Source organism: Trachurus trachurus, assembly GCF_905171665.1.
Source record: "Trachurus trachurus genome assembly, chromosome: 7".
NCBI classification, from domain to species: Eukaryota; Metazoa; Chordata; class Actinopteri; order Carangiformes; family Carangidae; genus Trachurus; species Trachurus trachurus.
Window position 1 is genome coordinate 7,538,257 of NC_139901.1, and position 27,717 is coordinate 7,565,973.

Sequence of the window (27,717 nt, forward strand, 5' to 3'; positions counted from 1 at the left end):
ATGACTTCCGGTCGGAACTTTCAGCGTAAAAGGCGTAAAACACAACACAGTCCAAGAGATTCACAAAACCGCAGCTATACACTTCAATGAAAATTGATTGGACATTCATTCCGGGTTATTAATATCATATTAAGGGAAATTTAACCCTTAGCAAAGTCGTATTCATCAGACGTAAAGGAGCAAATGTCTTATTTTGAAAGAATTGTTGCTGACGTCTCTCTCGCGCAGCACAGGACAGCTTGCACAGCGTACAATATGCGCTCGTGTGTGTCATTGCTATGTATCTATTTCATTGTCCTTATGTGCCAGAGCGATAGATATATCGCTCTGTTATGTGCGTCACATTTTCATTCATTTATATCGCATGTATTGTTCATACAGGACAATACCAGTTTTGAATGTCGTCTATTTTCACAGTTTAATACTTATAATAACATGAAATTGAAAAATGTTTTCAGTAATAAAGTCATTAAGAGAAGAAAATCATTACAATATAATATAATAATAATCAACCAATTTCACTGCTCTGGGATTATCACATCAAATATATTTTGTATCGCCATTCTTTCGAAATGAAGACGATGAATAACACATGACAGAGCACAAACAAAGGGCTAATGAGTAACTGATTTATTTCATCATAAAACAATATTCTTTGCACCGAATGATCTCTAATTACGTATGATATTCACACAAACTGTGAACGAACTTCAATGTGCTTACATTCAGAACGATAAATAGCTAGGAGCCACAGGTAAAGATTAGACAGAGTCGGGGCCATGGGGGAGGGTAGGGGTCAGGTCTATCAACCGAGATAAGAAAGCAGTGGTGCAGTCAAAGGTGTACACAGGCACAGAACACAGAGAATGGCTACTTTTTTAACAAGAGTAAATCCATCTCTAATACATAATAATACATGTTTTGAGGTAATGTAGACAAGCAACATTTATGACCAAAACATATTTAAATATTCTTTACTATTTAAAGCTCACTAGATTATTCACATTGTCATGTGTTTTAAGTTAAAGAGCAACCCCCCTTTTTGACATGTCATCACTTTAGGACCAATGATTACTGATGTGTTCAGCGTGGATGATGCAGTCAAAGTATACATGCCTGATCTCTGATATGTAATCACCTCCTAAGTCACCAGCATGTCACTGGAGTGAAGAGAGACTAGAGTTGGGTGGGACTATGGCAAGAAACAAGGGATGAATCTACAAATACTGATGGAGGTGCATCAATGTGCCAGCTAAGGCACAGGAAGAGGGGAAGTAAAACAATCTGATGCTAAGAGACAAAAAGGATGACGAGAAGTGGACAGATTGCAGAGTTAAAAAAGCTACAGCAGAAACAGGGTCTTGGAGAAGTTATAGGAAAATACCGTACTGATTATCTTGCTACTGTTCTTGTTTTTCACTTACTCATACTGTCATCTGATTGCCACTTGATTCCAACACATTCAGCTAGAATGGAGAATGTATTTTGTTTGTGTGAATGAGGGAGTAAGGTGCAACAACCAAATATGTTTTTCCCAGGCTTTCCCCGGAGCTGGCGGCAGACTCACTGAGTTTCAAAAATGTAAATATACCAAGTGTAAGTCTGCATGTGTGTGTTGGTGTCATGTGTTGAGCTAAGCTCATGTTACTGTATACAGTCCATGACATGTATCTGCAGTGTGTCCATATCTGGAGCCTGGTACTTGCACTTGGGACAACATAAATCGGGCACTTCCTCAGCTCCGGCTGCTCCTTGATCACCAACCGGTACCAAACCCTGATTGCGGAATGAGGGGGCGGGGGGCACTGTGTTGAAAGCTGGACCTGGAAACACACCTAAAGGCGAAGGAGACAGAAAAGATGAAAAAAAACTGATTATATTTCAGTACCCCACTAAGGTACAATTTTGAGGTACTTAAAGGGATAGTTCAACATTTTTGGCAAATTAGCCCACTGCCGTAAATTCATGCAAAACCGCTGATTATCTCACAGTGTGGTGAAATGTTTTTTTTTTTTAACCTTTATTTAACCAGGCAAGCAAATTAAGAACAAAATTCTTAAATGTGCAGGTCACAACTTGTCCACGAGAGCGTTTTGGAGTTGTTGGATTGTGTATTTGATGAGTTTTATGAGGGAAACCAAGAAATTCCATTAGCCTCCGTAGCATAGCTCTGAGCAGCTTGCGGCTCTGCTCCGCCGTTCTAAAAACAGCTTGCACCGACAATTAATAGTAACGAACCTACTCCTAAAACTATAGGGATTATGGCAATGGACCAATTTGCCAAAAATGTTGAACTATCCCTTTAAGGGGTACTTGAGGTACATACACTTTGATTCGTTTCAAATTCATGTCACCTCATACTTCTACTCCACTAAGTTTCTGAGGAAAATCTATACTGTATTACATTTATTTACATTTTTAATTTTTGTCATGAACTATCCAACCGGTCTATTGTATGTAGCATCTTGATCATCACATAAATCATTAGGTAAAGTTTGAAAGGAAGGTTTGACATGGTTGATTATTGTATTAATTAGTTTATCATTAAATATGCAAATAAATGAACTGACTTAATTCATAAAAGCTTTTATTTCAAACAAATTAAATGAGTAGCATTTCCTAAGTAGATGTTATTTTGCATATGTGCTTTTGTGTGTGTTGGTTGTGCTGTACTTTGTGGAGGAGGAATAAGCGGGGCCCGGGCTGGAAAGTCCTCCATGTGCCTCATCTTCATTTGCTCCATACGTGCGCTACAGAGGTGAACACAGATAACATTCATGCTTAATCACAGTTTTAATAAATGCCTGGAGGAATCAGCATTTAATGATATACGTAGATACAGCTGTAATTTGAGATGTGACATGTCAGTCGACACAATTCAGCAAAATTGTGTGAACAGGCATTTGAATTTCCCTCAAAAAAGACAGATGAAGCTGTATGACCTCTGCATAAACCTTCCACATACTCAGATACAGGGAACAAATAGTTATCATATCTGAAACACTGAAGTGAGCATGTGGTATGCAGTTTTTTTTCCACCTTTTTTGTTGTTGTTTTGTTTACCGTGTCGCAGCATCCTGTTTGAACCTGTCGATCTCAACCCGGGCCTTATTTAGTTCATCTTGCAGCTCCTCCTTCTTTTGGTTCAGCTTCTCTCTTGCTTCCCGCTCTGCTAGGAAATCTGCCTTGTAGATCTCAGCCTGAGCAAACGGAGTGAGAGAGGGAGGATTGACAGTATTCATTCTCCAAATCCAAGTAAACATTAATTAATTAATTAATTCATATCATTTATTTTACTCCAGGGTTTACCTCAGCTTTTTATCCTCCATTGAACATGTATCTGTTCCACTCCAGAGATCTAATGATACTCCAGCATTTAATCTCAATCTACAACCCATATTCCAAATTCCCTGTCCTAACATTGTTGAGATGTGTTCCTGCCGTCAAATTCAAATTTACCTTATTTTTTGGTTAAAAAAAATTGTACAATTTCTTAGTTTAAACATTTGATATGTTTACTATATTCCATTGTGAATAAAATATGGATTTGTGAGACTTGCAGATGATTGTTTTTTTCACATTTTACACAATGTCACAATTTTTTGGAATTGGGGTTGTATATAGGAGATTTCAATATTTATATTAAGACTAGTGCGATGACTTAAAACTCACCTGGGCTGATCACAGAGTGAATAAACAAAGTGATTTGGAACTTTCCTCAACCTGTCACATGAGCCACTTGTGTTTCCAGATGTTGACCAGGTGTGTAACCGTACCTGTGCAGCGAGGACAGGAACCGTCTCCAGCGAGCCTTTCTGTTGCTCCACCTCCTCCTTCAGTTTATCGATCAGATCCTGCTTCAGGGCCAGCGCTCGCTCTGCCTCATCCAGCCGGCTGGACAGATCTCCTCCCTGGAAGACAACCGCCCGGTGTTAAGACGTGTCCATAAGCTGAGGAAGCTCATGCTAATGAGGGCAACAGCTGTTACTGTGTGTTCTTACCTCACTCTTCAGTTTAGAGTCGTAGTCCCTGAAGAGACACGTGTAGGCGTGTTGCAGCTGTGTCAGTTTTTTTCTGAGGATAAAAAGGAAGAGAATTTTACCTTTCAGAATAAAACATCAAATCTCAGAAATTGTGCTTGTAAAACCATTATGCTAACGCAAAGACTGAATTATGATTATTATCAATATTTTGTTAAAACCCTCTCTGATCTGTCTTTAGAGAAAAACTGCCGAGCTATAGCTAAAGCCTGGTACACACTACATACATAAAGATTTTCTAAATTTATCTGTAAGAGACCCCACATGTGAAGATAAAAAAAATCATATTAATCGTATTGTGTGTTGTGTGCTCCGATATTCCCAATACAGCACACCACGCACATAGAGATTTGCCATACAGTACGACACACTAGAGTCTGTGCACCAAGGGGGCAGTTGTCGGTCTGAGAAGTGAAGCCCACTTCCACGTTCGAAAAACTGCAATCCCCTCGGCTTCCTCTGGGGGCTGGTGCCAGAAAGCAGCATTCTCTATAGACCCCCATGTTAAAATCGCCGACTTTACATCCTCAATAAACACGATCAAAGCCTGGTGTCAGAACGTTTTTTGATCTCAATCGATAGTTTCTACCCCCGCACACACTCTGAGGGGGGTGAATTATTTTTTTTAACTCTACCGTTTTACTATTATTAGGTTCAAATTCTCACCAATTAGGGCACGAAAATGTTGAGTGACAGGTCCGGAGCGGTCCGGAGCGGTCCGGAGACCGCTGCTTCGAGGCCAGTGGGCGCGTTCTCGGCCGGTAAATCCAACATGGAGCTGTTCAGGCCGCCATATTTGAGTGACAAAAACGACTCCCCAAAACCAATGGGTGACGTCACGGATGCTACGTCCATTCTTTTTACAGTCTATGGTGTGCACCAGGCTTAACTCTAACTCAGTTTACCAGGTGATGGGTTGGCTGAGGAATTCAATAACCAGTCGGTAAAAGGCTACCTGTGTATATGTGTTTGTATCTGTGTATGTGTGTGCTGAACCCACTTCTCCTCCGTGACAACGTGTCTCTCTGTCTTCAGGGCCTGCTCTAGGCCCTGGGTCTGCAGCAGCAGCTTGTCCATGGCCACATGATGCTGCTTCTTCTGCTGCTCCAGCTCCCGCTCCGCTGCCTGCAGGGACTTCATCTTACTGCACAGCCTAGACACAAGCAGAACAAGATGCGTACGTGTTAGCACACGCATGCACGCCTACAGATGATCACAACATACACATCTACTGTGTGACAACATACTTTTCCTCCACAATCTTGCGTTCATGCTCGCTTTTCTCCAGACAGCTCTGTCTCTCGTTGAGTTCTCCTAACAGGGAAGTTGCCTGAGCTTTCAGAGCCTCACAGTCTTTGGCCAGCTGTAAAAACACAAACAGTTTAAGGCGTCATACTACCGTTACCCTACCCTAACCACCTGTACCGTAACTTTGTAAATTCATTTGGTGGGGGGGGTTGCAGATTTTAAAAGTTGATACCTGAGCACAGTCTTTGTCTTTCTGCTTGAGCAGAGCTTCAGTTCTGTCTCGCTGGGCCGAACTCTTCTGCAGGTAATCGAGCTTCTCCTCAAGTTCCCGATACCTGCAGAAAAAAACTGATTCATAAGCATTCACACACTTTGTTGCGACACTAAGGCTTGAGGACTTTCCATTTTTCTTTGTCATCTTTGTGATGTTTCTACACTTTGAGAACAGTCCACTTGTGATAAATAATTAAATACATAATGTATTTCACATTTTTTAATTTAAATTTCTTTTTAATAAATTTAAATTACAGAAGTTACTCATATTCTAACTTGGCTTAGTCAAATGGGATATGAATTTAGATTGATGAGGAAAAAATGAATTTTCTGAATGCAATTAGTAATGAATGGTTTATCATTTGATATCAAAACTGGAATTTGAGGACACTACAGGTTTAATTATTTAAAGTTTTAAGCAAAATAAAATCACTGGTAATTTTCATAAATTCTGAAGTGATATGTCCAAGATTAACTAGGGAAGCAGCTTAGCCCTTTTGGTCTGAGATGCAAATGTGCAGCTACAGTTCAGAGCTGTCAACTGTAAAATTTGTTTGTGATGCTGACGTTGGCTTAAATATCAAGTGTTATCAACAGATGCATCAGTCTCTGACGTTAACTTACACAGTTACAATTCACGGCTGTCAACTAAAAATAGTCTGAGATGCAAATGTTACAGTAAACATCTACAGCTCAGAGCTGCCAACTGTAGCTTTGGTCTGTGTCTTTTAGGTTAAATAGCTACAGTGCAGAGCTGGTTAAACATAGAAAACTAACAAAACTGACTTTTCTTTAAAAATATTTAAAAAATAAAAAAATAAGAATAAGAAAAACTGAATTATTTCACCTGTATATCATCCCCTAAAAACAATAAAGGGTTCCAGTCATGATGACCAGTAGAAAAGTATGTATATTGTATATATATATATATATTGTATATTTGTTCAAAACAATGAGGATAACAAATGGAAAGTGGCAGTGGGAAAATATGAAATGTATGAAATATTTCTTCAAATCATTCAACCGTGTAACAAAGTTACACATCTAAATGGAGATAATTTCCTGTACATTTGGCTTTATCCATTAAATATTTCAAGGAAAACTCTCTCATGTAGAGACAGCAGCTGCAGTTCTGAAGACAGTTCAACTCCTACACTCGTCTTGTTGATTGGAGAAAAACTTGGTTTTAACTGTATGACAGTGGAATAACAGACACATGGCATATTTGTGTGTCATATTTACAGGTAAACTAAAAAATTAGACAAATCCCAAAATAACAAACAAACTGGGTAAATGAGTTAAAAAGTAAGAGAAGGAGACAGTGTAGGTATCAGACATGGACAGTGTGAGAGAGACAAAGCCACACAGAGCTGCGGGCTCACCTGCCCTGTGTGGCCTGAAGCTGCTCTGTGAGTTTAGCCAGGCTAGAGCTGGAAGAGAGGAAGAGAAGAAGGAGAGAGGAGGAGGAGGAGGAGGAAGAAGAACAAGACATCTCAGCAGTCAGGCTTTAGTTAAGCAGGGGAAACACAGAAATGTAAGTACATGCAGGCATCCCCATGTTACAGAGAAGTCTTCAGCAAATATATTGTATGATTAGTTTAATCAGTCTGAGAGGTTGTGATGACAAGTTAAACACAGAGTGTGAGTAGTTCGGTGCTGGCAGTTTCAGTATTCTGTAGAGTGAGATGAGGGAAACTGCATCATACCAGTCAGAGGAGTGCTGCGCTTCAGAGCGTTGCTGAACAACCTCCTCCGTGACATTGCTCGCCTGTGAAAACAGTCACACAAGTGTTTTAGATCACAGAGAAAGCCGATTCTTACGTCTATAAATAACTGCTTTTGTTTTTTTTTGGGATGTTTGTCTCTTGCAAATCTCTTCTAACCTTTGTGCAGTCTTTCTAAAAATGGATTATTTAACACTTAGCTAACGGAAACAGACCGATCTGCTGCTGATGTGCTGTTGTTGCTTTTATTTCCTTACAGGGGAACTATGCAAGTCTGGTCGCTTTTCCTCTGTTTTGCTAACCCTCCTCTCGGCCATGTGCATTAGTTTTCAATGAAGACGGCAAGAAAGCACTCCATGGGGGCGGCGTTTAGCCCACTTGGTAGAGCTGCTGCCCCATGCTGAGGCTACAGTCCTCACTGCAGGTGGCCCCGGTTCGAGTCCCGCATTGGGCAGCCCTTTCCTGCATGTCATTCCCCCTCTCTGCCTCCCCATTTCCTGTCTCTCTCTCCACTGTGCTATCGATTAAAGGCAAAACCCCCCCCAAAAAATATACTTTAAAAAAAGAAAAAAAAAGATGCCATATTACGATGTTACGACGTGTATATTTGTGTATATCTGTCATAAACGAGAGATTACGGGTTACGGGCCGCGTTTGTGTCGCGGTGCCGCAGAGACAAGAGCTGGGACTCCGGGTCAGATGCTTGGTGGACGGCAGAGAGCTTCCGTTCTCATTCTCTAACAAGTTACAAGTCATTTATTTGACCATCACAATTACTCCAAAGCTGTTTTATTAAGGTAAAATTGTAGAATAAAGGTAAAAAAAAAATTATGCATAGTTCCTCTTTAAGTCATCTGTAGAACTACATCGTTCTCAATTGAAACAGTTAATGTCTTATCTGTTGTGCACTTAGTTGTTTATTCTACTTTAGCGTTAGGTAATGTCCTGTCTTGTGTATTGTATTTTATTCTGTCACTGTAGGACAGTGAGAAACTACTTTTTTCGATTCATCTGTATGTCTGGTACATGTGGTTGAATTGACAATAAAAATCTTCCATCTTAAATCACTGCTGTAGTGGTTCCTCGGAGAGACTTTCTCCATGTTTGTATCATGGTGTCACCTGTGCCTGCGCTACTTTGCCGCGGAGCTGGTCGATGCAGCGGCGCATCCGCTCTCTCTCTTTCTCCCCCTCTTCTCTGTCCCTCTCCAGCTCCTCGTTTTTCCTCCTCAGATCCCTCATCCCCTCCTCCAGCTTTTCTTTGTGGCTCTTCAGCAGCTGCAGGAAGTCGTTCGCACCTTCCACGGGCTGCGGAGAAACATGTGAAAAGTGAGAGAAACCCGGAGATAAATGGATGCAGGGAGACCCGATGAAGGGAGGGAAGTGGATAGGGACAGACCGAGTTCACCCTGGGCTGGAAGGCAGGTAGAAACACACCAAGATGGAAGGTAACACACACAAGGCTTTAGAGAGGCAGAGTGGGATTATAAAGAGATAAATCAGTGTGCGTCAACCGCGCTGGATTCTGTGTGTTAATCAAGTTAGAAGCAAAGAAACTTCTGGTGCCCCAACCTCCATTCAATCCAGCGTTCCTGCTCAGGGGATAAAACCTGGACAACTCCCAATTTTGGAACACAGTTTCCCATAATGCAGCTGGTGTTAAATTTATCATTACAACATTTGAAAATGCTGCACAGAGCTTAGTGTTACATTTTGTGCTCTAGTTGCATTTATTCCAGGTGTGAAGTCCAGATTTCCGACCCTCTCTGAACACGAAGACAGATAAAGATGGGGGACACACGGATGAGATCGGGATGAAGTGAGCAGTCTCACCTGGCCGCTTTCCCTACCCATCACTGCCCCCAGTGCCTCCGATAGGGAGACGGGGGGAGTGGGGAAGGGGCTACCCAAGGAGCTATGCGCACTTGCGCTGGCCTAGACACGGACAGACCCGTTAGTTGTACAGTAAACACATACGTCCAAACAAACAAACAAAAGGCAGCGTCAGACGTCTCTTACCAGGCTGCGAGGTGGCGTGGTCTGTGTGTGCCGATCCATCTCTTCAACCCTCTTCTTCTCCCGCTGATCCAGAGTCTGAAAGAGGCAACAGAAATACATGGATCCAATATATTAGAAGCAGAAGAAAATCTGTTTTTCAGCAGATGCAGTTTGGAGTTTCTACACATTTTGTGATTTGTTTTACCCAGTTTACTTTAGACTTTGCTGTCTTTAAGGGAAATTCTTTTTCACAGTTCTTCTTATTTACACATTCCGACCACGAGGACAGAGCAAGAAGGTAACACTGGGGCAACACACATAACACAACACAGAGACCAAAGTGTACACATTTAACAATCCAAAAAAAAAAGTCGGGCCCTGACGCCTCAGCGCTCTGTATCTGCGTTTCTGCGGAAGGTGGGCAGTGAGATGGGTGTTTAGTGGGTACATTAAAGGTTATAGCTACAACTTTTTCATCAAGGATTAATTTTTCAAAAATAATACATCCACAGAACGTCTAGAGGGGTGCAGAATAATAATTAACTTTACTGAATTTTTTTATAGTATATAAATATTTGTTTTATAAATTTTGATGGGTCCAAAATATATAAATATTTACATCTGGTTACGTTGGCAACGTCGGCATAATGTGATCTCTGCGCCAACAGCATTAGTACGTTGATGTCACGTGAGGCGGAGCTCAGGGGGCCAGATCCTGATAGCTCTGTGGAAAAAATGGCATCGTGCTAACACTAACTAACGGTCAGTCGGTACTGTAATGTTTACAGTGCAGGCGTGATGCTGTGGGTTTGTCGGGTTCATCTGCAGGTGAGTTAGTGTGAAATGATTTATATGTGTGTCCAGTCCGCTGTCAACACCGGAGCTGCCGCTCGTTAAAGCAGAAGTAAGCGATCCGGTCGTTTTGGCTAACTTCTTGTCAGCAGATGGAGTTAGCAGTCCCCGCCCTCGTCCCTACGTCACCACATTCACGCGCATCCCTTGGCTGCACACACAGAGAGGACCGCCCCTTTATGCCGTTCTCTCTCCTCATTGGATAAAGGTTGTAGGATACAAGGAAAGTTTTCTCCTCGGCTTACAGCAGAGCAGAGTGACTGACAGACCCGTGTTTCAGACCAAACACCCTATATAAGTGATTGCTGTCGGAAGATACAACTATTTAAGACTTATATTAACACAAATATTCAGCTTACTTCTGCTTTAAATACAGTTAGCGTTAGCTTAGCTTTAGCTACTAGCCGCTACCTGGCAACCAGTACAATTGAATGTTGGAGCGAGAGCGGGCAAGTGTGTGTATGACACTTACTGGCTGGGAGGAATTAAACTTGTAGCTAATGCCTTTAAATGCACTTTTACCAGAGAACTTATATTATTCTACTATTGTCAATAGACTGGCTCTTCCTTTACTCAGTTTAATATGGTACTAACAGACGTCTCGTGGCGGCACACGACCATGTGTTGTTACTGGCTTTCGCTTTAAATGTACTACCAGACAGTGCCATTGCTCTCAGTAACAACTGTGTAGTGAGTTTGGCTTTAAACCAACTCAGACTACGTGATCACGGAGGGAACAGAAGAAAGGTTTAGCTGGCTGAGACTCGGCAGAGTAAACCAGGGCACGTCACTCACGGTTCTGTTGTTTGCCAACAGAAAAGAGGATCAAGGAGACAAGATGTAGTCGCAGGAAAACCATCTGCTTGCTTTACTCGCCTGAATTTTTATCCTCCATTTTTTGCTCTCTCTTTATAAAAATCTCATTATTTACCAACAAGAAAAGCAGCTTTACTGCATATGTGTGAGAAGAAAATTAGTGACATGATATGAAATGTAGCAAAAATAAATATTGATTTCAGTCAAATGGCCACCGCACACCGCTCATGGGTGAATTTTGCAGCCACATGTTGGCCTTTACACTCATTCCTGTCCACAGGAAAGTTTTGTCTTATGTGCAACCTTTGCATCTCTCTACACGGCTAAATTAAAATGACTATGTCAGAGGCAATAGGATTTGAGCAAATGGACTATGAACTATTGTAACTAGAATTACCACTGTGTGAAATCATGACATTATATACAGTAATCTATGCACATACCAACACAAGATAAATATATCGCAATGGAAGACATGAAATGACAAATCTAGTGTGTAAATACGTACAACAAGTGTTAAGTGTGAATCTCTAACCTGTGGTCCTTCCAGTGGACCGTTCCTCGCCGGGCGTCCCTGCAGGTCTTCAGTCTGGCTGGAGCTGCAGCAGTGGTTAGACGAGGAGGTCGGGCCGCTCACCAGACTCTGTAAGGAGTGGTTCTCCTGGGCCAGCCTCTCCACCAGGGCCCGGGCCTCCTGGAAACGAGAGCTGAGAAATTCCCTTTCCTCCCTCGTCCTTCGCTGCCATCCCTCCATCTCCTCACAGCGCTGACGCAAGGCCAGGTTGCTCCGCCGCAAGGCCTCTGGAGGACGCACAGGGGTGAAGGTAAAAGATGGAGGAGAATGATATGACACAAGGAAACAGGTTCTACAGCAGGTCAAATGGGGACAGAGATTAAACCAATGTTATGATGATGAACAAGAAGTAGTTCGGCTAATTATGTACTGCATCTATTATATGACTTCCAGGACTTTAAGAGGCAACATGCACAATACTGAAAGATTAAATAAAACATTGTTCCTCTTAAAGGCTGGATTCATGTTGTTCAGTTCTCTCAATGCACATGTTGTGTTTCACAATACAGTCTATGAGCACAGACAGTAACTAATGTAACTAACATTATTGTGTTACCGAGTCAATCTGTGGGGTGTTCATGGACTGTGTAACTCCTCTTTACTCTTACGCTACATCTCTGCCTTCATCATCATCATCATCATCAGATAATTACCACGAACTGATTGAAAGGTTCTTGTGTTAGTCCAACCTCTCTTTGTATGATATGACCGATACCATATGGATGCTCATGTCTGCAAACCTCAGGTACATATTTGATGGAAAATTTAAATTAATACATTGACTTGTGCTACTGTTATTCTATACTTTGAAATGAACTGTACATAAGGTCCACTTGTTGCCACATAAACAAAAGTTACAGAATGCTTTAAGAAGCACCTGTATAGAAAGGCATTCCCTGACTGTCTCCTGTGATTCAGCCCTGCATGGGCTGCTGCTGTATTATTTTTGTGGCATTGAATGTATGTATTTATTGTTCTGTATTTTAACCCTGTAAAGCACTTTGCGAGTTCTTTCTGTGAGAAGTGCTATACAAATAAATATTACTTACTTACCTAATTGCAAGATAAAGCTTTCACATATTGACTCATCCTTAATCAAGACTGGCCTCAGTACCTGCTGATGGTTGGCCTGGTGCTAATAAACAATGAAAACCTCTACTATTGCATTGCTCACACATTGCTTGACTACACACAGTGTCTGGGTTTTGTATGAATCATTGCTATACACACTGAGCTTTAATTTGACTTAAAAATTTCTTTACAGCAGGGGTCTTCAACGTTTTTCAGGCCAAGGACCCCCAAACTGACGGACAGATGGAGCAGGGACTCCTACTATATTAGAAAAATGTGTATTAATGTATATTAAACTGGGCCCAGTATAAACATAGCTTGTTATTGTGAATTCAATACTAAGCTATTCAAATATACGCAGGTTCATATATTCATGTTTTTTCTAAACGTGTAAAAGGTACAGTGAGTAGGGGGCTGTCCCTCTGCCATTTTTAAACAGACCTTGTTCATTGATACCAATGCCAATATCAACACTGTCTGTCAACTGCATGATAATCATGCAGACAAGCTATTCAAATTGACATTTTTATTTGAAACATAAATGTGGAAACTAAAAGATATAAAGCACTGCCCCTCCTGCAGCATCTCGGCGGACCCTCTAGGGGTCACGGACCCCCTGTTTAAGACCTGTGCTTACAGCATGAGAGCAGCTCCTACCTCTCAGCTGCTGGTTGTCCCCCAGCAGCCTGGTCACCACCTCGTTGGCAGCCAGCTCTGGTGGGACCCGGAGGGCCCCTCCACTCTCCTCTCCTGACATGTCCCACTGCATTGGGCCGTCAGGCTGGGGCTGCACCATCCCTTTTAGAAACACAACCACAACCACATTGACACGCGCGCACATACACACACACACACATGATTTGACTGGTATTGTTACAACGCATCACTGCACCGCTAACGTGCAGCCTCATCTCCGTAGGCGGGACAGGAACTTTTTACTTTCAGTTCAATTCCTCGGCAGAAAAAATAATCCTGATCCCTCTTTTGTTAGAGGCCTGTGTCCATCCTGGCGGACTGATGGGCTCAGGCTGATGACTCACTGGTTTCCTGTGTCAGTGCTCAGCTTGGTGCTGTTGTTAACCTGGTGCACAGGTAGCGGTGTGCGGGAAGAAAACATTACGTCATCCCCACTACCATGAGGCACTGAGCTCATCTGAGACACATTATCATGCTTTACCCACATTAGTTTGTTAACATTAACTACACCAAACATCTGCTGGTCGCCTTCAATACTGTCGTTTGACCAGAAACACATGACCACCTCAGCTAACGTTACATAAACGTCACAGGATCAACTCCAACTGTCCTCCTCACTACACAGTACAGATGAATTTCAGAGCTAACGACGAGGACATCACATGAACGAAACTGCTCTTACCCGCTCCTTTTATCCGCTATGTTGTCCGGGTTAACTGTGTGTCGGGCCGACACTCGCATACAACCTGTTATTGAGCGCAGCTCGTGTTGTTTAGTCAACGCCACAGAGCTGGTTGATGCTAGAAAGCTATTTAACGATTTAGCTTATTAGCTTGCTAGGGTAATTTAGCAAAGCAGCAGCTGAGTAATATCCAGCACACGTTAAGTGACATTAACTCCTATCGACACCAACGAACTGTATGCCCTCCGAAGCTTATTTGTCTAAATTTCATAGCGTTAACCCAATGCTATTTGTAATTTTAAAGTGGGTTGAGGTTTTCTGTCAGTGTCGAGGCGACTGTTGTTAGCTCAGGAAATGCAGTGACTTTTCTCTCCCGAGTTTTGTCTCTCAGGAAGTAGCCTACTTCCTCTCAGGCTGAAACACAGCCCACTTTTATAGAGAACCAACCACGCTTGAAATCTCTTTGATTGATTTCAGGAGAAATTTATTGTGAAGCTGAATAGAGGAAGTAGTTGTTAGAAATTAAAAAAAAAAAAAAAAAAAAAAAGGCAATGTCCCCTGGATGTATTTTTCTTTGCCTTTGAGCTACATTTAACTGTCTTCATCAATAGTTTTGATTATGTTTATGATTACTGCTATGATGAGATTTGTAGCCCCCCCCCCCGAAAAATACTTTCTGTGACTTGATATTTGAGATTTTATCATCAAATTTCTGAGCTCAAGCATAAAGAAACACATATGCATTACTCTTTGTTCTAAAAAAATAACTTTTAAAATTTCTTTAGTATCCTGATATTGATCAGTTACCAAATATAGCATTTTTGATTCTAAACTTTCATGAGCTGAAACAGCTTTGTGGGAAATAGTGCAGTGAAATGACTTCTTTCTGTGAATGCTCTCTTGGTTTTCTTTTGCATCTACATACACACTCAGAATTGATGTAGCGTTAACTCGTGGCATTGCCCTAAAACTATGAATGCTGTCACGAACTGCATCTATCTTGATTACCGTATTCAAACTGAAATAGTTTTCTCTGTTAGTATGAGAGGGGATAGTCCCTGAGTGAGTGCGGCCTGGAAGGCTAAACTGAGGGGGAAAAATCCCACGACCCAGGAAATCCCCTTCCTCCTTCCGCAGTGACGGTGACGTCAGCCCGCTGCAGCGGCAGAACTTCCGGTGCTGATGTGCGCAAAGTGAAGGAGGCTGCACAATGCTGTCTACCCCGGCTGCTGGACTGCTCCTCATAGTCGCTTGGATTTATCCAGGCTACGCTCTCTATTTCCACATTGGAGAGACGGAGAAAAAATGCTTCATTGAGGAAATTCCCGACGAGACCATGGTTATCGGTAAGACGCCGCGGGCTCGTTAGCTACACACCGCTAACTAGCAGCGTAGGCTAACAGCTGGCTGCAGGAGAGATGCTGCACTGACTCTGACAGAAACCACCACAGTGAGGCATCGAGTTCACACGGTCCAGGCTGCTTTTAAGTCTTAAAATAGAAAACACTTGATGTGTCTGTAGCTGCTGTGAACGTCTCAACACCTGCATGCTTTACATTCATATTAATAATTATAGTCGATGCTTCGAGATACAAAATTCAGTGGTTAATTCATGATCAGAACAAGTGCAGTGACATCGTGTTTTCCTCGCGACAGCTGCTCAGCTCCAGGCACAAAGCTCTCAGTAAATTCTGAATATTTTCCACCTGAGACTGAAGATCAATAGTGTTACGAAAGCAATATTGTGATGTGGAACAATTTCCAACAGAAACTCACCACCACCATCATCATCAATCATCAATCTGCACCGCCCACAGTCTGTTCGTCTTTCACAACCCAGTTTAACATGAATCCTGTGGTTATATATTGAAACAATGGATGAGAAGGAATGTGTGTCTAAATGGAAAGAGGGCGTAATTTTGTGTCATACAAACTGTTCCATTTTAGGGAAAGAGCACGCTAATGAAAACGTTTGATTTAACAAGACTTCTGTGTCTTATCTGCCATTAGAATACCTAGCCTGACCGATATTGGATATCTGATATTGATATTGATAACAGTTGGTGGAAATTCATTCATTAAAGCAGAAGTAAGCGATCCGGTCGTTTTGGCTAATGCTGCGTTCCAGGCAGGCTTTTGAAACCGTAAATTACAGCTTCAAGTCACAACTTACGACTTTGTAGCGTTCCAGGCAACCCACTCGTGTTTTTCCGACCTGTTTTACCTGTGAAAGTCACTATAACGGCCACTCGTAACTTCCGACCCGTGAACTCATACCAGATCGAACTGGTATGACTTCACAGGTCGGAAAAACACGAGTTACGGGTTGCCTTGAACGCACCATAACGGTCCTCGTCCCTACGTCATCACATTCACGCGCATCCTTTGGCTGCACACACAGCCCTGCATGCCGTTCTCTCTCCTCATTGGATAAAAACTGTAGGATACGAGAAAAGTTTTCTCCTCGGCTCAGAGCAGAGCAGAGTGACTGACAGACCCGTGTTTCAGACCAAACACTCTATGTAAGTGACTGCTGTTGAAAGATATAACTATTTAAGACTTATATTAACACAAATATATCGCTTACTTCTGCTTTAAATGTTTGCTTAATTCTTTATTCTGCTGTACAGATAATTTATATGAGAGGCTCAGTAGTTTTTCTGAGGTACTGTTTGGTTTTATGGTTCACAGCTTTAGATTCACTCTCTCTGGCAGCTGTTCTCAGAAAGGTTCAGGTTTAATCCACTGTTCACAGAAGGACTGTGTGAGTGAGCGACACATCGAATATTTCCCTCATTAGATGGTGTAGACCAAAAACAGAGCTAATAGATCAGTAAATTTCACACACTGGTGGCCAGGCCTCCAAATGAATGATAATGTTACTATGCGTCTGTCAGATTGTGTGAATAAGCAGCTGTTTGTTGAATAGTTTTGTGTATTTGACAGGAAAGTACCGGACTCAGCTGTGGGATAAACAGACCAATTCGTTCCTCCCAGCCACCCCCGGCCTTGGGATGCATGTCGAGATCAAGGATCCGGATACAAAAGTAAGAACGGCGTTGGTTGCAACATAAAAAAATAAACGCCTACGTGAATAGATATGGAAACTAAAGACTTTCCTCTCACTACTCTCTCAGATTATCCTCTCTCGTCAGTACGGCTCAGACGGACGGTTCACCTTCACCTCCCACACTCCTGGAGAGCATCAGATCTGTCTGCACTCCAACTCCACCAAGATGGCTCTGTTTGCAGGCGGAAAACTGGTATGAACAGAGTCACTGCTCTGATTTTTAACTCAAGTTGATCAGTCATTTTCCTTTCACACAAATGGTTGTGACTGTACTGGTGGCACCACGGCAAATAAATAGAGCAAACTGCGCAAGATCACCTAGTAAAGATCATAACATTTTAAAAGGATAGTTCACCCAAAATTAAAATTTCACTCATTATCTACTCAACCTCATGTCGACTAAGGGCTGGGAGAATTGTCAGAGTCATCTGTGCCTTCTCTGAGTTACGGGGGGGTCCACGCAGCAGTATTTGTCCATATAATGGTTGTGAATGGTGCTCACTTTTCTTCGTCCAAAAAGACACACCAAAAAACATCCAAATACCTCCATATTGCTCGTCTGTATTGTCCCTCTTGTATTGAAGCCCCGACATGAGAAATTGTTCCGAAAAAATTAAATAAGTCTATATTTTAAGCTTGTTTGTAGCAGAAGCTCCCAGTGTCTCAGTTCACTGCTCTTCCTGTGACAGTGCAAATTTCTCATGTCGGGGCTTCAATACAAGAGGGACATTACAGACGAGTAGTATGGAGGTATTTGGATGTTTTTTGGTGTGTCTTTTTGGACGAAGAAAAGTGAGCACCATTCACAACCATTATATGGACAAATACTGCTGCGCGGACCCCCCCGTAACTCCGAGAAGGCACGGAGGACTCTGAAAATTCTCACAGCTCTTAGTTGACATGAGGGTGAGTTAGATAATGAGTGAAATTTAAATTTTGGGTGAACTATCCCTTTAACTAAAGTTGATCAGTCATTTTCCTTTCACACAAATGGTTGTGACTGTACTGGTGGCACCACGGCAAATGAATAGAGCAAACTGCGCAAGATCACCTAGTAAAGATCATAATATTTTAAGTAATGATCCACAAGAAGATAAAGTTGTGGGGTTTTTTTATGAACCAAAAACTACCTCAGTCTCTCTCAGGCTTCTTTTCTGGAGTCCTAACCACTGTAAGCAGTTAGAAGTTCACACTGTCTGTTTTCCACTGATACAGAGAGTGCATCTAGACATTCAGGTCGGGGAACATACCAACAACTACCCTGAAATTGCAGCTAAAGACAAATTGACCGAGCTGCAGCTACGAGTCCGACAGCTTCTGGACCAGGTGGAGCAGATCCAGAAGGAGCAGAACTACCAGAGGGTCAGTGAAAAACACACATGGTCCATGTTAAAGGAGTAATTCACCTATTTTCTACTCACTGTCATGCCAAGGAAGGGTTTGGCGAACTTTCGGATTATCAAAATGCTTTTGGAGTTCAGGGGGGGTCCGGCTGGCAACAGATTTTCATATAATGACAGCGGATAGAGTTCACCATTGAATCGTCCAAAACACACACTATGAAACATCCAAATACCTCCATACTACATAGTGTGTGTTTTGGACGATTAAAAGTGAGCACTATCCGCCACCATTATATGAAAATCCGTTGCTAGCCGGACCCCCACTGGAACTCCAAAGCGTTTTGATGACTCCAAAAGTTCTCTGAACCTTCCTTGGCAAAATTGGTGAATTATTGATTTTGGGTGAAGTATCCCTTTAAAATGACAGGTTCACTGCTATGTTTAGTGGGGGTTACATGATTTCACTCTGCGTTGTCTTCTGGCAGTACCGCGAGGAGCGCTTCCGCATGACGAGCGAGAGCACCAACCAGCGCGTCCTCTGGTGGTCCATCGCTCAGACGCTCATCCTCATCGTCACTGGGATCTGGCAGATGAAGCACCTGAAAAGCTTCTTTGAGGCCAAGAAGCTGGTGTAGCGTCCGTCTGAGCATCTGGAACAACATGAACACAAGCGGACAGACTTGATTGACGGGAACAGACACGCCCACAGAAACAGCCGGGGGGGGGGAGACAGACGTGTGGTCTTAATATCAGCCAAAAATGGTACGAGCAGATTTAAGAAGCAGTTATCAATCCCGAGCAATGTGTTTTTTTTGTTTTTTTTATTGTAAATGTTTTTAAGATATTGTTATTATTCCGTTAGCAACGTCACAATGGTTCACCCACTTTGCAAATTCCTTTCCTGTTGTGCTCACTATTGTTTTCACTGGACATGTCATTTCCTGTTTTCTGTGCACAAAGAAGCAGCGACGGCGTTAGTGAACTGAGATTGTGTTTTTAAGGTGGTACAGGAGTGAATGACTGCAGCAGCACAAACAATACAATGAGAATGTTACACCTGTTTCTATCTTCACAGAGTGATCACACACAAATATTGTACAAGGTCTCTATTCCTCACATGTACGTTTTGTTACACTTTACTTAAACCCTGTGGAAAACATTTATAAATAGTACATAAATGGTTCCGAAAACCTCATAATGTAGTTGTAAGCTTCAAGGAGGACATTTAAAATGTTATTTAATGTGTTTGAACAGTTATAAATCCCACAAAGCGCCTGCAACTAGTGAATAAACAGGGAGTTAATATTTAATTACACAAAGACATCACTGTGATCATATTGATGATAACACACAGTAACTTCATCAGGGCTTCATCAGCTCACATTGTGAGTTAGGATGAAGTTATTTTTGTTAAAACCATAATATAACAGTAATAAATATGATAATAAATAACATATGATTACAGATCAGTTTTACAGATGCTTCACAAATACATTAAAAACCATTTAAATGCTTTAATATCTGATTACAGCTACATTCATTTTTTTGTGAACCATTTATTTGTGCTTAGAAATGTGAAAAGAGTCAAACTAAACTGTTACATTCACCCCTCTACTGACTGTATATAGTTTCTAGCTTGAGTCCAGTTCCCTGTATATTATACCAGAGCTTGGTCTGTAGATACAGTTTGTGATACTCACCTGTGAATAATAACAGGAGCTCACTGTTTGTTGTAAATAACAGTTAAAGCGTATTGACTGTCCTGTTTTCTAATGCCTTTTACATGGATTGAATGAGTCTTTACACTTTTTTTTTTTAGTTGTCTCCAGGTTTTTGCTTTTTCAGAACTTATTTATTGAGCAGCCGTAACCTGTGTCTTAGCGACATTTACTGTCATTGTCAGTGTTTTAATACTTTTACAAATTCTATTAATTTCTGGGGGGATTAAGTCATATCGTTGGTAGGAAACTAAGTGAATTTTTCACATTCAAAGTTTAGACTTAAGTCAAAGTCCTAGACTTAAGACTTAAGTCTAAACTTTGATACACTATGTTTGGAACTAAATTCTTTTTAAAGTGGTTAACAACACAGGCGGACAGACTTTATTGACGGGAACAGACACGCCCACAGAAACTGCCAGGGTGGAGACGTGTGGTCTCGGTATCGACCAAAAATGGTGTGAGCAGTTATCAATCCCGGGCAATGCGTTTTTTTGTTTTTTTCTTGTAAATGTTTAAAGATAGTCCAGTTCTTGATACAATATGTTTGGGACATTTTTTTTTAAATGGTTAAAGAAACACTCGGATTAAAGTGTTCCAGTTCCTACTGTCCAGATGTCACCTCCATGAGCTTAATAAAGAAACTTTGGCCAAACACTGTGTCTCTGATATTTTTATCTTTGCCTTAAAGGTCCAACAATTGATCTATGTTTATCCATAATACGATATTTATAGTTTTAAGAACTTAGAAGAATCCCTATGTAGTTTCAGTGTAGTAAATCTCCTCTCCCAGATGGCTGTGTTTTGTTGTGACATCACAAAGTTACAGATGTTCTCATTTTCATTTTAGTGTTTGAACACAAGCTGTGTGCATTTCTCTGTGGACTGAAGACTTTGATACTTTTACAGCATTAACACAGAATCTAGGCCTGGCTTGTAATCAAAGAAGATGCGGTAGTGTCACTTTACACACTATGGGACCTTTAACCTTTAACCAGAAGAAACACACAGTAAATTGCAGATATTTTCCACAGTAAAATTTATTGCTTAGGCTTCGCTCAGAGCCAGATTCCAAACTGAACAAACGCCCGGATGCCTTGGTCAGACAGCAACCACGTCAAACCACAAGTTGATTGAGCTGTTTTTTTTTTTAAACCACTGACATTGATCACTGATCGCACTTTTCCATGGAGACAAGAACATACTGACCTTGTGACATCTTTGAAGGAACACTGCGACACCGCCACAGCTGCAGTGTAAAAAGAATCTAGTTGAAAACACACGTTTGAAACAAGATCATCACTTTGCATAGGACGACTCTCCCATCTCCAACAATGCACCATGACACGAACACAACACTGTTACACAGGAACAAAAAAAAAAAAGAACATTTTTCTCCAGGTTTTACTCTGTGTTAATATCGATAGTAAAGTTTTGACACGTTTGGCACACTGTACGAAACAATATCAAACGCACAATACTATGTGTCATTATAAAGGGATAAATGATTTATTAAATCAAGTCTTTGTTTCATCTGTACAACAAAAACGGTACATCGTAGTCTGGAGCTCCTGACCCCCGGGACACTGTACACAGTTGAGCACATTTCGGCAACATGTCGGGTTGGAAAGATAGAAAATATCACATCAGCACAACAAATCTTCACTATCTCTTAACTCAGGAGAAATCATTTTCCACATGTTGTCGTGTTTTCAGTGGTTGTATGTTTTGCGGTATATCCAGTGAATGCTGTAGGAGAGATTTCCACAAAGAGGAAGTCAGAGCACTACAGGTTAGTAACACATTACCTTTTTTAAAAAACGGTTTAATTATTTCAGTAGCGAACGCCACATTTTAGTGCTTAAAAGAGCAAGAAGGGCACACAAAAAGAGTGAAGAGAAGTAGGCAAGTACAACTTTAAAATGATGCAAGAACCTTTGCAATCCTAACTCTGCTTCACTGATCTGTTCGTTTAATTTTCTTAAAGGTTTTTCAGAGGAGGAGATGCTTCTTCTTCTTCTTCTTAGTGTTCAGACACAGTGAGGTGATGCATCTTCTTGGCGGCCTCCTCAGACACCACCTTGGCTGTTTTCTCTGGGCTGGGGGCCGGGCTGGGGTTTGGAGTGTTTGCTGCACTGTTGGGATACTCCCTGTTTCCGAATATGATGCTGCCCACTCGCACGCTGGTGGCTCCCACCTCGATCTTTGACAGATGGGAAAACACACATGTAAGCTTGGATATACTGTAGATAACATCAAATATTAACCATCTTCAACCTATGGCTTCATTAAGCAGCATGTGAGCTGTGCAATACAGAGCATGAGACACTCTGTGGAAGCGCCTGAAGACATGGTTGTGAATTGTGAAATTAAATTACAAAGAACGCGATGCAAAATCTATTAAATCTGTATCATTAATGATTGAAAACACCTTGTTAATCAATAGCAAATTAATTTTTTAACAGATTCGATCAAATTGTTTGAAAACAGTATCATTAAGAATTGGTGTTGACATCAAGCTACCAATATCTAAACACCTAGTCCAATATGCAGCAGTTCTGTCCAAGATATGTACTGATTAAGTTTTTAACCTTTTTTTTTTTTGGATTCATTTTGGGTTGATTTGATGAAAACAGTAACATTATGATCAGGTATCAACATCAAGGTATTGATTTCAGCTCTAATATTCAAACTGTTCAGCTAGAAGGCTCAAGTAAGTAGTATATACATTTATGTTAAGATCCATTAAGTTAGATTATTGATGTTCTAAGTATTAAGTTCTAACTATATCTATATACCAAAGAACTCCATTGCCACCAAAAACTATGAAAAATACATCAGTGAGTCACCTGGAACACAAACACACAATGCAGTTTATTTTGACCCAGTTTGACCTGCATACACATGCATGCACACATTCACACACTCTGCCCTTCTGCTTCGGATATTTACTTAAAAAACAAAATGTAGATTCATCCGGGACTGGAAAAAGGAAATTGGAAATAGTTCCCACCTGTTTGAAACGCTTGTATGTTAGTTTTTGAATCATGTACCTTTTTGATGTTTTATGCGAGATTTATGAGGCCACAAATAAGAGGGGGGAGAAACCCTCACGTACATTCAGTTGGATGGACTTTAAATTTGGTATTTGCCTCAATGTTTGTGCGTGCATTGCAAGTGGTTTATGGACGACGAGGAGCGATACTCACCGCATGTTCGAAGTCTGTGGACATCCCCATGCTGAGCTCCACCTCCTCCGGAGGCACCTTCAGACTGTCACACACCTCCTGCCTGCGACTCAGCAGCATCTACAGGAGGGAACACCTGACCATACTGATACTGTGGAGGTTTTTACATCCTATTATTGTGTTTTATGTCTCAGCTCCAAGTGGTGTGTCACAAAACAGTGTTTTTCCTTTTTTTATTTTTTCAAACTGCGCAAAACTCTAAAAGATAAATAAATAATTGTATTTCCCGTTATCAAAAAAATACTGCATATGCCAGAAAATGTTGCGATATTTGATATTACTGATTCACCAGCTCTCCTGCAGATTACATTTAGTGCAACCTTCAGAGAAAAGGGCTGATTTCATAACAACACGGGGCTGGGAAAAAATGTGTCCAGGCAAAGTAAATATATCATGAAATTATACCAAAGGAGATTTGTTTTATTTAAAAATCTGTGAGGCGTTGCAGCGCATTGACCCCCGTCTTTAAAGGGATAGTTCAACATTTTGGCAAATTGGCCCATTGTCATAATCTCTATAGTTTTAGGAGAAGGTTTGTTACCTTTAATTGTCGGTGCAAGCTATTTATAGAACGGTGGAGCAGAGCCGCCAGCTGCTCAGAGCTATGCTACGGAGGCTAATGGAATTTCTTGGTTTCACCACGCTATGAGATAATAAAGGAACATTACAAGACAGGAGTATTACAAGACAGGGTTGTTTTAGAGGCAAATGCAGAGACTGCTTGCCGAAAAACTGCCCCCGATGGGAACGCACGTCAGCGGTTTTGCATGAATTTACCTCAAAAACAACTCTGTCTCGTAACGTTCCCTTATTATCTCATAGTGTGGTGAATGTGAAGGTCACAACTTGTCCACGAGAGCGTTTTGGAGTTGTTGGATTGTGTATTTGATGAGTTTGATGAGGGAAACCAAGAAATCCCATGAGCCTCCGTAGCGTAGCTCTGAGCAGCTCACGGCTCTGCTCCACAATTAAAGGTAGCAAACCTACTCCTAAAACTATAGGGATTATGGCAATGGGCCAATTTGCCAAAATGTTGAACTATCCCTTTAAAGCCCCCCCTCCACGTACTTGATGCATTTTGAAGCCCAGAAGCTTTGAGTCTTTTTTTTTGGTGCAAAAACAAACTAGCTCCTAGCTCCTAGTTTCAGCTGCTATGATCTTCCCTGAGCAGATGTGTGCGTGAGTGTTTTGCTAGAGATGATAAAGGGGTGTTTCGTACCTGAAAGTCAGGGTTGGGCCCCAGGGTGAGGTTGTAGCCGTAGCGCCCGATGGTCATGAGTCCTAAGAAGTGCAGGGCAGAGCACCGGGACAGGATGTGTTTCACCGTGTCCACCGTCTCCTCGGGGGCCAGGCCGTGTTTACCTGTGGCAAACATGAGACACACACACACCGATCGTGATCAGCTTACTTATGTGTGCGTGCGTGCGTGCTGCGTGTGTAAAATGAGAAGGGAGAAATGAGACCAAACACTGACTCTGTTCTCCGCTGGTGTTGATCTGCACCATGACCTCTAGCCTCTGCGTGCTGGCTCCCCTCAGACGCTGCCACGAGCTGTTGACCTTGTCGGCCAGTTTCACCGAGTCAACCGTCTCCACCAGGAACAGGTTGGGCACGCCTGGGAGCGAGACAGACCAAGAAGAAGACAGACTCAGTGTGTGAGGTCTCACGCCGACACCGAGCTCCAGTCTCAGAGCTGAGAGCCACTTACAGGGGCGTTTCTAGACACTCTGGAGGCCCCGGGCAAGAGGTAACTTGGAGGGCCCCCAGCCCCAACCGGGACCACAAACATTAACTGTTATGAATCCAAAAATCCCAAACTATTGATGATTCAATTCTGCATACTAGGCCAACTCAGTCTCATATAAAACGTACCATGGCTATGTTGGTCCAAAGTGCAAAAACATAGAGGGTTTACAATAACGGCTCTTCAATCGTATGACGGTTACATTTTTCCTGACTATTTTTTTTCGTATTGTTTTGCGTCCAAGTCACGTGACTCTAAAGTTTCTGGCCGTGAGAACAAAAAACATTGCAAATATTTCTATAATTTTTAATGGAAAAATCTATATTTTAAAAGGTAGTTTCTGCATAAAAATGCCCTTTGATTAAATTTCTAGCGAGAAATATATATTTTATTTTCATAATAATTGCATTGCGAAATCATTCGTTTCTTGTTGTTTTTTCAGATCCAACCAGAATAATTAGAAACGACAATGTTTTCTGCTGTCGCTAGGTGGTTACATTTTTATACTGGGTTGACTATGCACAACATTCGATGTACACAGCCAGTGACAACATCAGGTTGTCACCGATATGGACCAATGCCAGCCGCCCCTGGGGCCCCCTTCCAGCTCAGGACCCTATAGGCAATAGGCCCTGCCTGCCCTGTTGCAACACCTCTGGCTGCTTACCCAGAAGTTTGTTGACGTTATTCTTCTGTAGGTGGCCGATGAAGTGCCACTTGATCTCTGGACATGATTCTAAAATCTGGATGAGGAGGGAAAGAGAGAGAGTGTGTGTAAAAATATATGAAAGAGCAGCGTTGGGACATATATAAAAAAAAAACTTCTAAACTTCTACACACACTCACCAGAGGATCCGAAGCTTTATCCACAAGTTCATTGACCTGTTTGGAGATAAAAGACCAGATCATTTATTTTCCTCACACATCCTCACTCCTCTGAGAGCTTTTTTGTTGTTTGTGCTGCGTTCATGCTCACGTAATTTTCTCCAAAGTTGCGCTGCCCTTGTCTGTAGGCCTCCACCACCATCTCTGGGGGTTTTGTCTTGCTGACAGCGACGAGGCGGGGCGGCACAGCTGGCAGCGTCTGAGGAAAGGACAAGAGCAGGCTCATCTCTCACATCTGTATCAGTGTGAGCATCAGCCGAGGAGCTCAGTGTGTGTGTGTGTGTGTGTGAGAGAGAGCTCAGGCCCCCTTTGGCTCTTGCACAACAGTGAGTCAGCCTCATCTGGATCCTACAAAGTAGTGATGAAGCTCCAGAGCACCATGCCCTGATCTCTGCCTATGATTTAGCAAACAACCACTGGGGCCACATCTGGATGATGCTGGGAAAAGATGATGCACGTGCTCTGACCTAGATCTCAACCTTGAGGCTTTATGTAAACACTGACATCTCCACTGATGGACGTCTTACACACACACACACACACAATGGAGTGAGGAGAGGCTGCTCGAGTCGAGTCGAGTACATGAAGCCTAATAAACATGCCAGATGCTAATCATCAACATGGTGCTTGATAAAGTAGTTCCCAGCACATGCACACCCGCTGGGAGACATCCATCCATCCACCGGCTCCCACGCGTGTAACGTTCCCGCTGCCTGCCACTGACAGAGCAGTGCATGGTGGTGTGTTATGAAAGTGCTGCCACACTACCACCGACTGTCTCCCTTCCAAAGGTTGAGGTGTTTGGCAGCCTTACATAACGAGTCGTGCAGCCGCAGCACCACTTTGTCAGGAGCCGGACAGCGGCGCGGAGGGCAGCGGGGCTCCTGACCCTAACCCTCCCCGGGCTGCAGTTACCTTGGGCCGCCGTGCCGCCGCCTGGTTCACCCGCTCCACCACAGACTGTAGCGCCTTCCCAACCTCCTCCGACATTGCTACTTTCCACATACCGTCAGACGGCTACGACACGCGACGTAAGAGAAACGTGTCTGCGATGACGACAATCACCTTTCAAAATAAAAGCCCACCTGCGCAGGAAGTGCGTTTTCGAGACAGCGCCCTCTATTGATCAAAGATGACCACGGAGCCTCTAACGCAGTCTAAAGTTATGATGTTCAGTTTTAAATAATTCTGTGTTTTTAATATTTTTCACCACTTAAAGTTAAGTATTTTAATGGTAGCCTCTTTTTTTATATTTAACAATTTATATTTATTTCATCATTTTTATTTTGTAAACAAAAGGATGTCTAAGTTCCACATCAATACTGTGCTTTTACTCTGTAAGCCGTCAAGACTTCTGTAACTTTGTGATGTCATATCAAAGTTGGTACCTCTGCTCCAAGCCCCGCTCACCTGAACCCACCAGCCAACCTGGCAAGGTTTGGTTTCTCTTGAGTTGTTTTACCTGAAATCAACTCTGTTTTTATTTTTATTTGATTGCTCAGAAAACAGTCAGAGGAGAGGTCCACCAACCTGCTGTCACCACTGCTCAAGAGAAAAGCCTGAAAGGAGATGTAAAAACACACAGTTTTTGATACTAAAATCCAGAAATGCATCTTTTAATGGAAATCAACTTTTCAAGGAAAATATTCACGCTGACATACTTCCTTTAGAATTAGGCATTTATCATGTAACAAAACAAATTCATTCAAATATATAAATTATTTGTCCTAAGAGTA

At 42.0% G+C, this 27,717-nt stretch overlaps 3 protein-coding genes across 3 annotated transcripts; 1 reads left to right on the forward strand and 2 right to left on the reverse strand.

The window, feature by feature from the left end:
• Positions 1–367: 367 nt before the first annotated feature.
• Positions 368–14,325, reverse strand: ikbkg (inhibitor of nuclear factor kappa B kinase regulatory subunit gamma). Its single transcript, XM_083974874.1, has 14 exons — positions 13,974–14,325; positions 13,253–13,393; positions 11,486–11,751; positions 9,304–9,378; positions 8,407–8,592; positions 7,268–7,329; positions 5,521–5,623; positions 5,288–5,403; positions 5,041–5,193; positions 4,002–4,074; positions 3,777–3,911; positions 3,064–3,200; positions 2,674–2,750; positions 368–1,835 (listed from the first exon to the last, which is right to left on the reverse strand). The coding sequence occupies exons 2-14, from the start codon at positions 13,389–13,391 to the stop codon at positions 1,645–1,647; spliced, it is 1,713 nt and encodes a 570-aa protein (XP_083831000.1). The 5' UTR covers positions 13,392–13,393; positions 13,974–14,325; the 3' UTR covers positions 368–1,644.
• Positions 14,326–15,133: 808 nt separating this feature from the next.
• tmed4 (transmembrane p24 trafficking protein 4) lies at positions 15,134–20,759 on the forward strand. Its single transcript, XM_083976253.1, has 5 exons — positions 15,134–15,319; positions 16,920–17,020; positions 17,111–17,236; positions 18,259–18,405; positions 18,872–20,759. Exons 1-5 carry the CDS (start codon positions 15,184–15,186, stop codon positions 19,019–19,021), a joined length of 660 nt encoding a protein of 219 aa, XP_083832379.1. The 5' UTR covers positions 15,134–15,183; the 3' UTR covers positions 19,022–20,759.
• A 367-nt stretch (positions 20,760–21,126) lies between these two features.
• On the reverse strand, positions 21,127–27,034 carry plpbp (pyridoxal phosphate binding protein). The gene is made up of 8 exons (XM_083975959.1): positions 26,897–27,034; positions 26,073–26,180; positions 25,943–25,978; positions 25,764–25,839; positions 24,827–24,967; positions 24,572–24,714; positions 23,314–23,412; positions 21,127–22,307 (listed from the first exon to the last, which is right to left on the reverse strand). The coding sequence occupies exons 1-8, from the start codon at positions 26,984–26,986 to the stop codon at positions 22,128–22,130; spliced, it is 873 nt and encodes a 290-aa protein (XP_083832085.1). The 5' UTR covers positions 26,987–27,034; the 3' UTR covers positions 21,127–22,127.
• Between the last annotated feature and the right edge of the window lie 683 nt (positions 27,035–27,717).